The sequence below is a fragment of the Eublepharis macularius genome, chromosome 12 (genome assembly GCF_028583425.1).
Source record: "Eublepharis macularius isolate TG4126 chromosome 12, MPM_Emac_v1.0, whole genome shotgun sequence".
Lineage (NCBI taxonomy): Eukaryota > Metazoa > Chordata > Lepidosauria > Squamata > Eublepharidae > Eublepharis > Eublepharis macularius.
The window spans coordinates 57,868,198-57,878,415 of NC_072801.1; the positions used below are offsets into that span (position 1 = coordinate 57,868,198).

A 10,218-nucleotide genomic window follows, 5' to 3' on the forward strand; every position below is an offset into this window, starting at 1 on the left:
GGCATCCAAGGTCACACCCAGGCTCCTCACCGTCAACGAAGGTTTCAGTTGTATGCTGTTGAGGGTTGGGAGCTGGGTCCCCAGTTCCTTCACCCCACAACCCAGACACAGAACCTCCATCTTCAGGGGATTCAGTTTCAGGCAACTCTGAACTAACCATGCCATCACAGCCTCAAGACCCTTGGCCAAAGAATCCAGACTGAGATCCGACTGACCGTCCATCAGCAGATAGAGCTGGGTGTCATCCGCATACTGGTGACAACCCAGCCTAAAGCTGCGATCTACCTGGATGAGGGAGTGCATGTAGAGGTTAAATGGCATCGGGGAAAGAATCGCTCCCTCAGGGACGCCGCATACCAAAGAATGGCGAGCGGACATCTGTTCCCTGCGTGCCACCCTCTGTCCCCGATTGCGAGGGAAGGTTGATGTACCAATTGTCATGGACCTGAGGAATAACCGCAAAACAGTTTGTGTCAGAGGGAATTTTTGAATCTGGTATCTACCACTTTGAAAACATTTTCCCTTCTTCCAGAGAACTTGTGGCTATGGGTATGGTTCCGCCATTTGCCTCATGACAGTTCTGTGAGGTAGGTTCAGTTGAGAGAGAGTGACTGGTCCAAAGTCACCCTGCTGAACAGGGATTTGAACCTGTGCCCTGCCAGTTCTGGTCTGCCACTCTTAACTGCTACCTCATGTTAGCTAGAAAAGTAGCAGTGAATCCCATGCTATGGGAAAGGGCCCCCTTCTCAAGTATTTCTACCCAGCGACAGTATTTTTACTCTATTCCTTATCCATCTCTTGAGCATCCCAGGGCAACAAGTGTAAACTATCTCTGGATCTTCAAGGAGAACAGAGAACTGCCTCTGGTACCAACCCAACAGCAATACGAGTGCCATCTAGCTCTTAACTATATGTGGAAGACTTTAGGATGGATCTTTTTCTTATGAGTGTAGTTCTCAAAGTTGTGTTCTTTCCCTCTTTTTGTTTCAGGAAGGAGTCCTTTCACTCCATCATAGCTTTGTTGGCAGGATACGCCTGCGAGTCACGGACCTGCTTTTCTCGAGCATTTTCATGCTCCTCCACTTCCCTGAGATTGTGAGCAGAAAGGAGAACCTCCTTGGATTAATTCAAGTTGCCTGAGGCTGGGCTGGCCACAACAGGCCACAAACTTGCTTCCCTGAGAGGCTTCCCTCGACAGGCCGCAAACTTGCATCCCTGAGAGACGAGGAAAATGGCTGCCACTCAGGAGGTGCCTCCGCCAGCACTGGGCCTCCATTTTTTGTACCCTTTAGAAGAAACGATGCCACCGAGGGTAAAGATGGAGGAGCCTGGACCACCGTGTCCGGAGGCAGGGTGGGAATGGGACGCTGCAGGCAAAGCCCCCCTCGTCGTCCAGGCAGGCACCATTAGCGATCTGCTGAGGTGGGCTACTCCTCCACAGGTGAGGAGTGACCCGATGCCACAGCTGTGGGAAGTTCAGTGCCAGGAGATGGTACAAAGCCTTCGGACCCCCGCTGAAGTGGTGCCTGCACCTGTTCCTGTCCCACCCCCAGCCCCTGCCTGGGGGAACCTTCAGCTGCCTGAGCTGGCTCCCGTGGATGACATAGAGGCCTATTTGTCCTCCTTTGAAAGAGCAGCAGAAACCTGCCAGTGGCCAAGAGGGGAGTGGGTAACCCGGCTCATGCCAGCCCTCAGTGGAAAAGCTCAGCAGCCCCATAATGGCCTGGATGCCAGGAGTGGCCGAAGCGAGCACAGAAAGTCCAAATCTTCCAGCCTGCGAGGAGAAGGCGGTGCCAGTGCTGAGATGCAGCGCCAGCGTTTCCGGCAGTTCCGTTACCAAGATGCTGAAGGCCCGCGGGAAGCTTGCCGGAGACTTCGGGAGCTTTGCCGTCGGTGGCTGAAGCCAGAGAGTCGCACCAAGGAGCAGATCTTGGAGCTGTTGATTCTGGAGCAGTTCTTGACCGTCTTGCCCCAGGATATCCAGAGCTGGGTGTGGGAACGAGGGCCTGAGACATGTGCCCAGGCAGTGGCCCTGGTGGAGGGTTACCAGATGGGAAGGCGAGATGCTGGCATGTGGGAACAACAGGTGAGAGGTTCTTCATCCAGGTAATTCAAGTGACTAGCCAAAGAGGGAAACTTGAAGGTGGGGGGAAAGGACACAGGGATGGAAGCCTGCAGCCGCTGTCCCTGTATAATCCATCCTCTGACATACACCCACCAAAAATTGTCTAGATATGTTATCACATTCATCCTGCATGAATAAATATGCTTGGAGTTCCATGGATATTAAAATCCTGCCCCAAAGAGCTTATAGTCTAAGATGCAGGGAGATGTAGTGTGTGCAAGTCTGTCCTTGTTCTTGACAACCAGGTTTATGTGTCCTTCCTTCCATCTGTCCATCCTTCCTTCCTTGATATATTTATACCCAACATGTTTCCCCAATAAGCTCCCAAAGCAACTAACAACATTGTTCTTCCTCTCTTTATTTTATCCTCCCAATGCCCCTGTGAGGTAGGGTTGCCAGCCTTCAGGTAGTGGCTGGAGATCACCCAGAATTACAACTGACCGTCAGGCCATATAGATCATTGCCCCGAGAGAAAACGGTTGCTTGGGAGGGTGGACTGTATGACATTATATCCTGCTAAGGTCCCTCCCCAAATCCTTCCCTTTCCAGGCTCCACCCCGCCCCCCCTGCCAAATCTCCAGGAATTTTCCAACCTGGAGCTGGCAGCCCTACGTGTGGTAGGTTAGGTGACTGACCCACGATCACCTAGAAAGCTTCCATGTCAGGGTGTGGATTTGAACCAGGATCTCCCAGATCCCAGTCTAATACTTTAGGACAAAAGCCTTATAATATCTTTTATTAAGACCATCAGAGGGATGCCTAACGAAAAAAGGGGGGGGAGTATGTTTCAGGGTGTGATTCTGAGGCTCTTTATCTGCTCCTGGCTAGAATGTCCTGCAGACTTAAGAAATGCTGGGCAGAGTTGGTATAAGGTGGCATCCTTGGCCTGCTGAGAACAAAAAAGGGGATACAACAATGGCAGCCTCCAGTTTGAATATAAAATCCAGCGGTTCATCTAATGTCATCACCAGGCAGAACATGGTTGCCTTTATGTTGACTGTACTAGAGATTGATTTTATTTGATGGGCTAGGTAAACTGAGTAATACTACCTAGTGAGATTAATCAGGGGAGCCTTTGTAGGCGATCGAAACTGATTACTCTGATCCCTCGATCAAATCTGTTTTTGTGGGCTATTAATTTTTGTGGATTCTTTTGTGATTCTACTTTCTGCTGAGCCTGGCGGATGGTTTTGCCTATCCCAGGGGTGCTTTCTTCCCAGGCAGGCAGTACCTGGTTCACCCAAGCAGGAGAGCAAGACGCGGAAGAGGTGGTAGAATGGACTGCATACCTTCAGAGTGCAGGTGAATGATTCGAGTGTCAGACATTCCTTTGTATTAAAAAAAACTCTCTCTGAAAATAGAAAGCTAGCACAGCAGAGACCTACCCCATTGTTTTGCTTGTTGTGCCAGTTTTCTCTTTTCAAGGAGTTTTAATATCATTCCAAAATGTTATCCTCTCCTTGCAGTATGAAGAGGGTGCTCTCCATTCTGCCTCCTTTGCTCTCTACTGCCTCCTTAATAGCTCATTCCCCTGTATGTGTGAACTGAGATCTCAGTACCTTTCTGAGAGCCGCAGCTTAATGTCATTTGGCCAGAGATGCTGAGGATCAAACTCTAGGCTCTGCATGTGCGAAGCTTTTTCTCCAGAATGCACTTCCACTCATGTGAGCTGCAGCTCCCGAGTCCAGCTTGAGTCTTTGTAAAGCAACTGCAGTTGACGAATTGGGGGGCAAGAGCATTGCTCGGTGGTAGAGCGTCTACTCTGCATGCAGAAAGTCGCAGGTTCAGTCCTCAGCATCTCCAGTTAAAAGGCTCAGGGAATCTGAGACCTTGGAGAGCTGCTGCCAGTCATACACACAAAGCCGCCTTATCAAACTCTTAGTCCATCATGGTCAGCATTGCCTATTCAGACGGACACGGCTCCACCCATGAAAAGGGGCCTGTATCCAGTTCTCCATCCTGTTCTGGAATAGGTCTAGGACATCAATCCATTTGCAGCAGGAACATTCGACATCACAAAGACCCACTGAACAAGTCCACATTAATAGATTTTTATTCACAGTCTAGTACTGACCTTGCTAGACCAAGGGTCTGATTCGGTATTAGGCCTCTTCATGCACTTCTATATGGTAGGTACTCTGTGAACTTTGATTCTTGGAGGCTTTAAGTGAATATTTCAAAAAAATCTGTCAAGAAGGCCTGAAACAGCCTAAATAGAGATCTGGTAGGTTAGATGTTCATTTCCCTGCTTCAAAGAGAAAAATGGAGGCCTTTGTCTCTGTGGTGATGTATCGTTGTCTCTTGTTGCCAGGTTACAGTGCGGGTGAAAGTTGAACAGGTGAGCCCTCAAGAGATGATTCTGCCTGGAGCCCCATGGGAGCCATCTGCCCCACTGCTGCCCCATCCTGAGTGCTTACCCTCAGCGGATGTCACCCTAAATCAGCCTCCTCTAGTCCCTGCTCTTAAGATGCCCTGCGTCCCCAAACAAGAGCCCCGAGGCCTTCAGGAAACAGGTAAGATGTTAGCAACGACTTACTGCTTTAACCAGTCTGTAAGAAGTGTTGAGGACATTTCCATGCCCTAGGGAATTGTGGTGGGAAAGCCTGTGGTGATTTTTCACCGCTAAAGCCTTTTCTCTGATGGTACAGTTTACGTTACCTGCCTTTCTTTCCCACAGAGATGCAAGGCAACTTACAGACCCATAAATCTTTCCTTAGCTGGGACACTTCACGTGACCTTGGGCCAGTCACTCTCTTTCAGTCTCGTCTACCTCACAGGGTAGTTGAGGGGGTTAAAGGAAAGAAGAAAGAACAATATACACTGGCTCCCACTCCTTGAAGGAGGGGTGTGATAAAAAAGTGTGATAAGTAAAACAAGTTGCAAGGCATTTGCTCTTCCAGAAGAATCCTTGGCAGTGTAGTTCTGTGAGGGAGCGAATTATCTCAGCACCACCATCACCCACAACTACAGTTCCCAAGGAGATAGATCAAGATGGGTAGCCATGTTAGTCTATCTGTAATAGCAGAAAAGAGCAAAAGTCCAGTAGCACCTGTAAGACTTAACAAAATTTGCAGTAGGGTATGAGCTTTCGTGAGATATCTGAAGAAGTGGGCTGTGACTCACAAAAGTTATTTCCCGAGGAAACCATGATGTGGGGCTTGAGCTTGTATTGTCATAGGGTCCTCACTGACCTCTTTTGAAGCATGCAGTTAAGAGCATATACGGCTTAGGTCCCAAGCCTGTGAATGTTTCTGCCACAGTGAACCAATTATATTGCCGCCTTAAGCAGAGTTACCCCCTGACCTAGTCCTTTGCAGTGTTGGTTCATTATAAGGAATCTGCTCATCGGGATTTTCCTTGAAACCACAGCGGTCATAAGAGGAGCCTGTGGTCCTTCTGGTCCAACATCCTGTTTCACACAGCGGCCAATCAGTTGTCCTGGAAAGCCAAACAAACAGGGCATAGACCTTCTCCTGATTCTGCCTCCTGGCATGGGGATTCAGAGGTTTATGGCCTCTGAATATGGAGGTTCCCCACCAGGGGTCAGCGCAGTCAACTATGACTTGAGGGCAGGATTTCATTCTTGGAGGTTCCCTGCACTCGCCATGGCTGGCGGCCATGAATCAGTCTTAACCCTTTTTAAAGACGTCTGCACTCACCATGTACCACTGGCAGTGAATTCCACAGTTTGACTGCTTATTGAATAAAGAAGTAATTCCTTTTGTTTGATCTGAAGCTGTTTCCCGACAACTTCATTGGCTGCCCCTAGTTCTAGTATGATGGGAGAAAGAGACAAAGCTCTCACTATCCACTTTTCTCTAACCGATGCATAATTTTATATGCCTGTATCACGTCCCCCCTTAGCTGTCTTTATTCTAGACTTGGAAAAGTCCAAGACGTTCAAGCCTTTCCTCACAGGAAAAGTGCTCCAACCCTTAATCTTGGTTGCCTGTTTCTGATCAGGGAATATCTTGAGGTTTATTAAGTAGATCTCTTAGGAATCCTAGTGAAAAGGGGCATGTATGTGTTTGTTTCCTGCAAATCCCTTCTCAGAAGACACAGAGAGTTCACTTCAGTGCTGTAGTGGCTCGACAAGTGTCAGAGGCAGCTCTGGATATGCAATGCAAGTGTATGTGCGGCCTGTGCATGGGCCTTTCTGATTCCGAGATGCCACGTAGAGTGTATACACAAGGAAGTGGTTTTTTTCAGTGGTCTCCGTAAAACCTATGTCTTGATAATATTGGCTCTTGGCTAACTTAGTTCCCCTTTTATCTGGACATCCTGTAGCATGTACCAGTTAGTCAAATAAGGAAAGAACAGCAATTGGTTCATTTGCCACTGGTGTGCTTTACAGAGGGAAGGATCGGTAGACTGTGACTATGGAGTAAAAAGTTGTTGTTTGGTTGGGATGGGAAAACAGGGAAAGCTTCTGAAATGGAGGAAGAAGGGCTGGATGTAATGAAATAATCCTGCAGCTGATTTTGCAGTGTTATCAGCGGTCGTAACGTCATCAGCTTTGCCTGTGTCAGGGACAAAGATGGCAGTCCTCCAGCTGGTAAGCATTACAGAACGCTCCTGTGTTTCTTTCCTCCGCAGGTGCCCTGCCAGCAAGTGGAGGCCGAGAAGCGAATGTTCTGCATGGGGGCCCTCTGCAAATGGAACCCCATGGGACCTTTGCAGCTGGGAACCCCCCGGAGAACATGTCCTCTGAGAATCACAGTGAGCGAGCGAGTCAGCAACATGAGGAGAGGCGTAATGAGACAGGAGAAAATCTGGCTGCACAACCGAACCCCATTGGAGTTCCCCAGGCACCAGGAAAGCCCCTCCACCGGTGTTCGGAGTGTGGGAAAACATTCAGCCGCAATTCGCACCTGCTCACCCACCAGAGAATCCATACCGGAGAGAAACCCCATCAGTGCCCACAGTGTGGCAAGCGGTTTGGTCATACCTCCCAGTTGACTCGGCACCAGAGAACCCACGCCTCAGAGAGACCCTTCCGGTGTGCGCAGTGCAGCCGGAGTTTTTACCAGAGCTCAGAGCTGACCAGGCATCGGGCGTCCCATGCTCGAGATCGTCCGTACGGATGCAGCCAGTGCGGCAAGAAATTCCGGTGGAGTTCTGATCTAATCCGGCACCAGATCACCCACACAGGGGAGAGACCATATAAATGCCCTGAGTGTGGGAAGAAGTTTGGGCAGAACTCACACCTTGTTCGACATCGGAGGACCCATACGACTTAACCAAGCCCTTCCCTGATGGAGGTAAATCTGCATTTCCCACCGCTGAGAGTTAACTGAGAGCCAAAGCGTGGAACATACTTGTCACCAAGGTTGGTTCTGTGATGGGCCAGATGACTTTTGTCTGATGACCTTTGAGCCCAGCATCTTCTCTGTCAGAGGATGGCTTAGTTAGAATGAATTCTGTTGACGTGCAAAGCCAAATGGGCATTGTGACCAGGCCCAGGTCCCATTTTGTGTTCCACCAGGAGTCAGTAGAGATTCTAACTGAAGAAAGGTGCCAAGGCCTGCTTGGGATGGCTTCTTGAACAACACTGAACCCACAGCATTGTAGTGGCACCATATGGGTGTCATTTTTGTTCTTTCTTTTCTTTCTTTTTATTTTTTAGAAAAGGAGATAGATCTTCTAGTCATCTAGACAGGTTTATTGTTACATAACACAGTCTCTATTCCCTGACCAGAGACCATATCTTTGTAGTGAAACAGAAACGATGTATCTTTTAGCAAAATGCCCCATTTGTAACCTTTCAGAACGATGGAGATCCCTCTTGGGGAAGTTTCTTTAATGCTTCCCTTAGAAATTACAAGGTCGATAAACAAAAGAGCTGTTGACATAGGGTTGCCCTGATGTAGCCCTAAGTAGGGTGGAACGAGAGCAGTACTAGGAGCCACTTGTGCAGGCAAAAATGCGACGTCATTCATGTTACTAGTCCATGGGGGTCCATCTGATGTCTAGTAGACAGCTGTCCAGAGCTAGCTGTGTAGCATCTGTGATGCCGGACTCAGGAAAAGAGGATACTTGAGAGGGTCTGGTTGATTGACATCTGGTAACGAGAGACATACTTCATATCAGTGGTATACATAGGCAACTGACATTTGGGGAGTGGGGTTGCTCCAATCCTATAGGCTTTTCATCTGCCCCCAGCTTCATCACTGCTCTACTTTTTCCTATGCTCCTCAGCTTCTTTTTCCCTCCAGAGCCAAAATTCAAAGGCCTCTTTCATACATATGGAGAGATCTGTGACACAAGAATTCCTCTGAGTTCGTTCGTTACACACTTGAGCTGTTAGTTCTCCTGCGGGCTTGAAGGCACAGGCATTAAGCAGCTGATGCTGCCCTCTCTGGGAAGACTCTGCCGAAACCACTGTGAATGTTCAGACAGGGAAAGAAGGGGTTAAAGAGGCCTTTCCTAGGTCTTGGCCTATGTGGGAAGGAGCCCTTTGGCCCTTGTTTAGTTGAAAACATGGCTCCGTTAAAAATGAATTTTTGACCAGAGATCTGGACCCACAAAGGGTCACACTATGTGGGTTTGGGGGGGGGGGGTCGGGGGGCGAGGAATAAACTCCCAAACATTCTTGCCTATTAAATAAATTATTTCTGTCTTCAGAGACTGCCTGAAAAGTCAGGGCTGCTCCCATGAACAAAAATACCATGACATTCATAGTTTCAGGTGGGTAGCCACATTGGTCTGCAGTCGAAGGCATTCATGTTACCGGTCCATTAGGGTGGCTCTTAGTGCCAGTCAGAGATGGTAGATGAGTGCTAGCTTTGGAGACCACCGTTTCAGGCTCAAGCCAAGATGATCATTTTAATTACCAATCCTTTCTTTCCAGTTGTTTGTTGAATATTGTTTGCTGTGCTTCTTGCCTTGTACTTTATGGCTACAAGCTTTTATTAGTTTTACCATAGAGTGGCAGCCTCATCCAACGACAGACTGGCTAGTTTCTCAGTACTCTAAGGCTACATTCTGTAGAGCATACTTGAAGGGTTTTTTTAATCCTAGACGAGACTGTGTGTACTTTTGATTCTGAGCAAATGAGAAATTTGGTTTAGGATGCAGATCTAAACATCTTAAGAAACTCAGCTGATTTGAAAGTTTTGGTGAGGAGGGAGCATTTTTATAGCTAACCCATAAGGCATTGAAGGTCAGCTCCAAGCATATGGGCAAATGGTGGGGAGCGGCGGGGAGAGAACTAGGCAATGGTTTGGATTGAGACTAAATTGACAATTTCAGATGACTCTTCCTGCTGCAGACCCTCTCATGTCATTCTTCAAGGCCCCAATCCACCAGGAGCAGCACTTTATCGAGATTAGTGAGCTGCTGTGGGAGGGGTAGGGCAGGAACCTGCCACTGAAAAATTCAGTCCAATTCCAGTCCAAAGTTTCTGTCAATTAGGGTGGAACTTCAGTTACCCTTAGAATTATTGTCCCGTCCCATGCCAAATTCTGATTTTTTAAATATAAGAGTGTACACAGCCCTGCCCATAAGCCTGGTGGCACAAAGAGTGGAACTACAAGTGACAAAAGGCACAGGTTGGACACTTGTCAGCTTCCCTCAAGTTTTGATGGGAAATGTAGGCAGCTTGGCGAAATGTTGGACAAGTGACAGTTGAAAAGTCCATTGGACAGCAGTCGGAGAGCCAAGCTGCAAGACCAGGACGCCTACATTTCCCTTCAAAACTTGAGGGAAGCTGACAAGTGTCCAACCTGTGCCTTTTGTCACTTGTAGTTCCGCTCTAAGATGCCACGTTGACTTCCACTTGTGGAAGTGATAGACTACCCAGTTAAGTTGTGTTCTGTTGAGCATACTTGATTTTATCGTTGATTTATTTGCTCATAATCCAAGTCTGACTACCAGATTACGGAAGAGAGGGGGGCAGAGCAGTGTTGGGTGGGTATTTGTAAGTACTCCAAATGTTGGAATGATGGGGGGGGGTGGAAAAACTCACAGCCCTCTAGTAGCAGTCATGACGGCTTGAAGCAATGTAGTAAAGCCCAGCAATCACAGTAAGAGTGGTTCTTTTCAGAAACATTCCCAAAGCTATTGTGTCTGTGTGTGGAAGGTCTCTCCAGGTA

At 48.2% G+C, this 10,218-nt stretch overlaps 1 protein-coding gene across 1 annotated transcript; it reads left to right on the forward strand.

The window, feature by feature from the left end:
* Positions 1–1,189: 1,189 nt before the first annotated feature.
* LOC129339003 (zinc finger and SCAN domain-containing protein 9-like) lies at positions 1,190–9,775 on the forward strand. Its single transcript, XM_054993596.1, has 3 exons — positions 1,190–2,086; positions 4,437–4,638; positions 6,722–9,775. Exons 1-3 carry the CDS (start codon positions 1,232–1,234, stop codon positions 7,363–7,365), a joined length of 1,701 nt encoding a protein of 566 aa, XP_054849571.1. The 5' UTR covers positions 1,190–1,231; the 3' UTR covers positions 7,366–9,775.
* Positions 9,776–10,218: the final 443 nt, after the last annotated feature.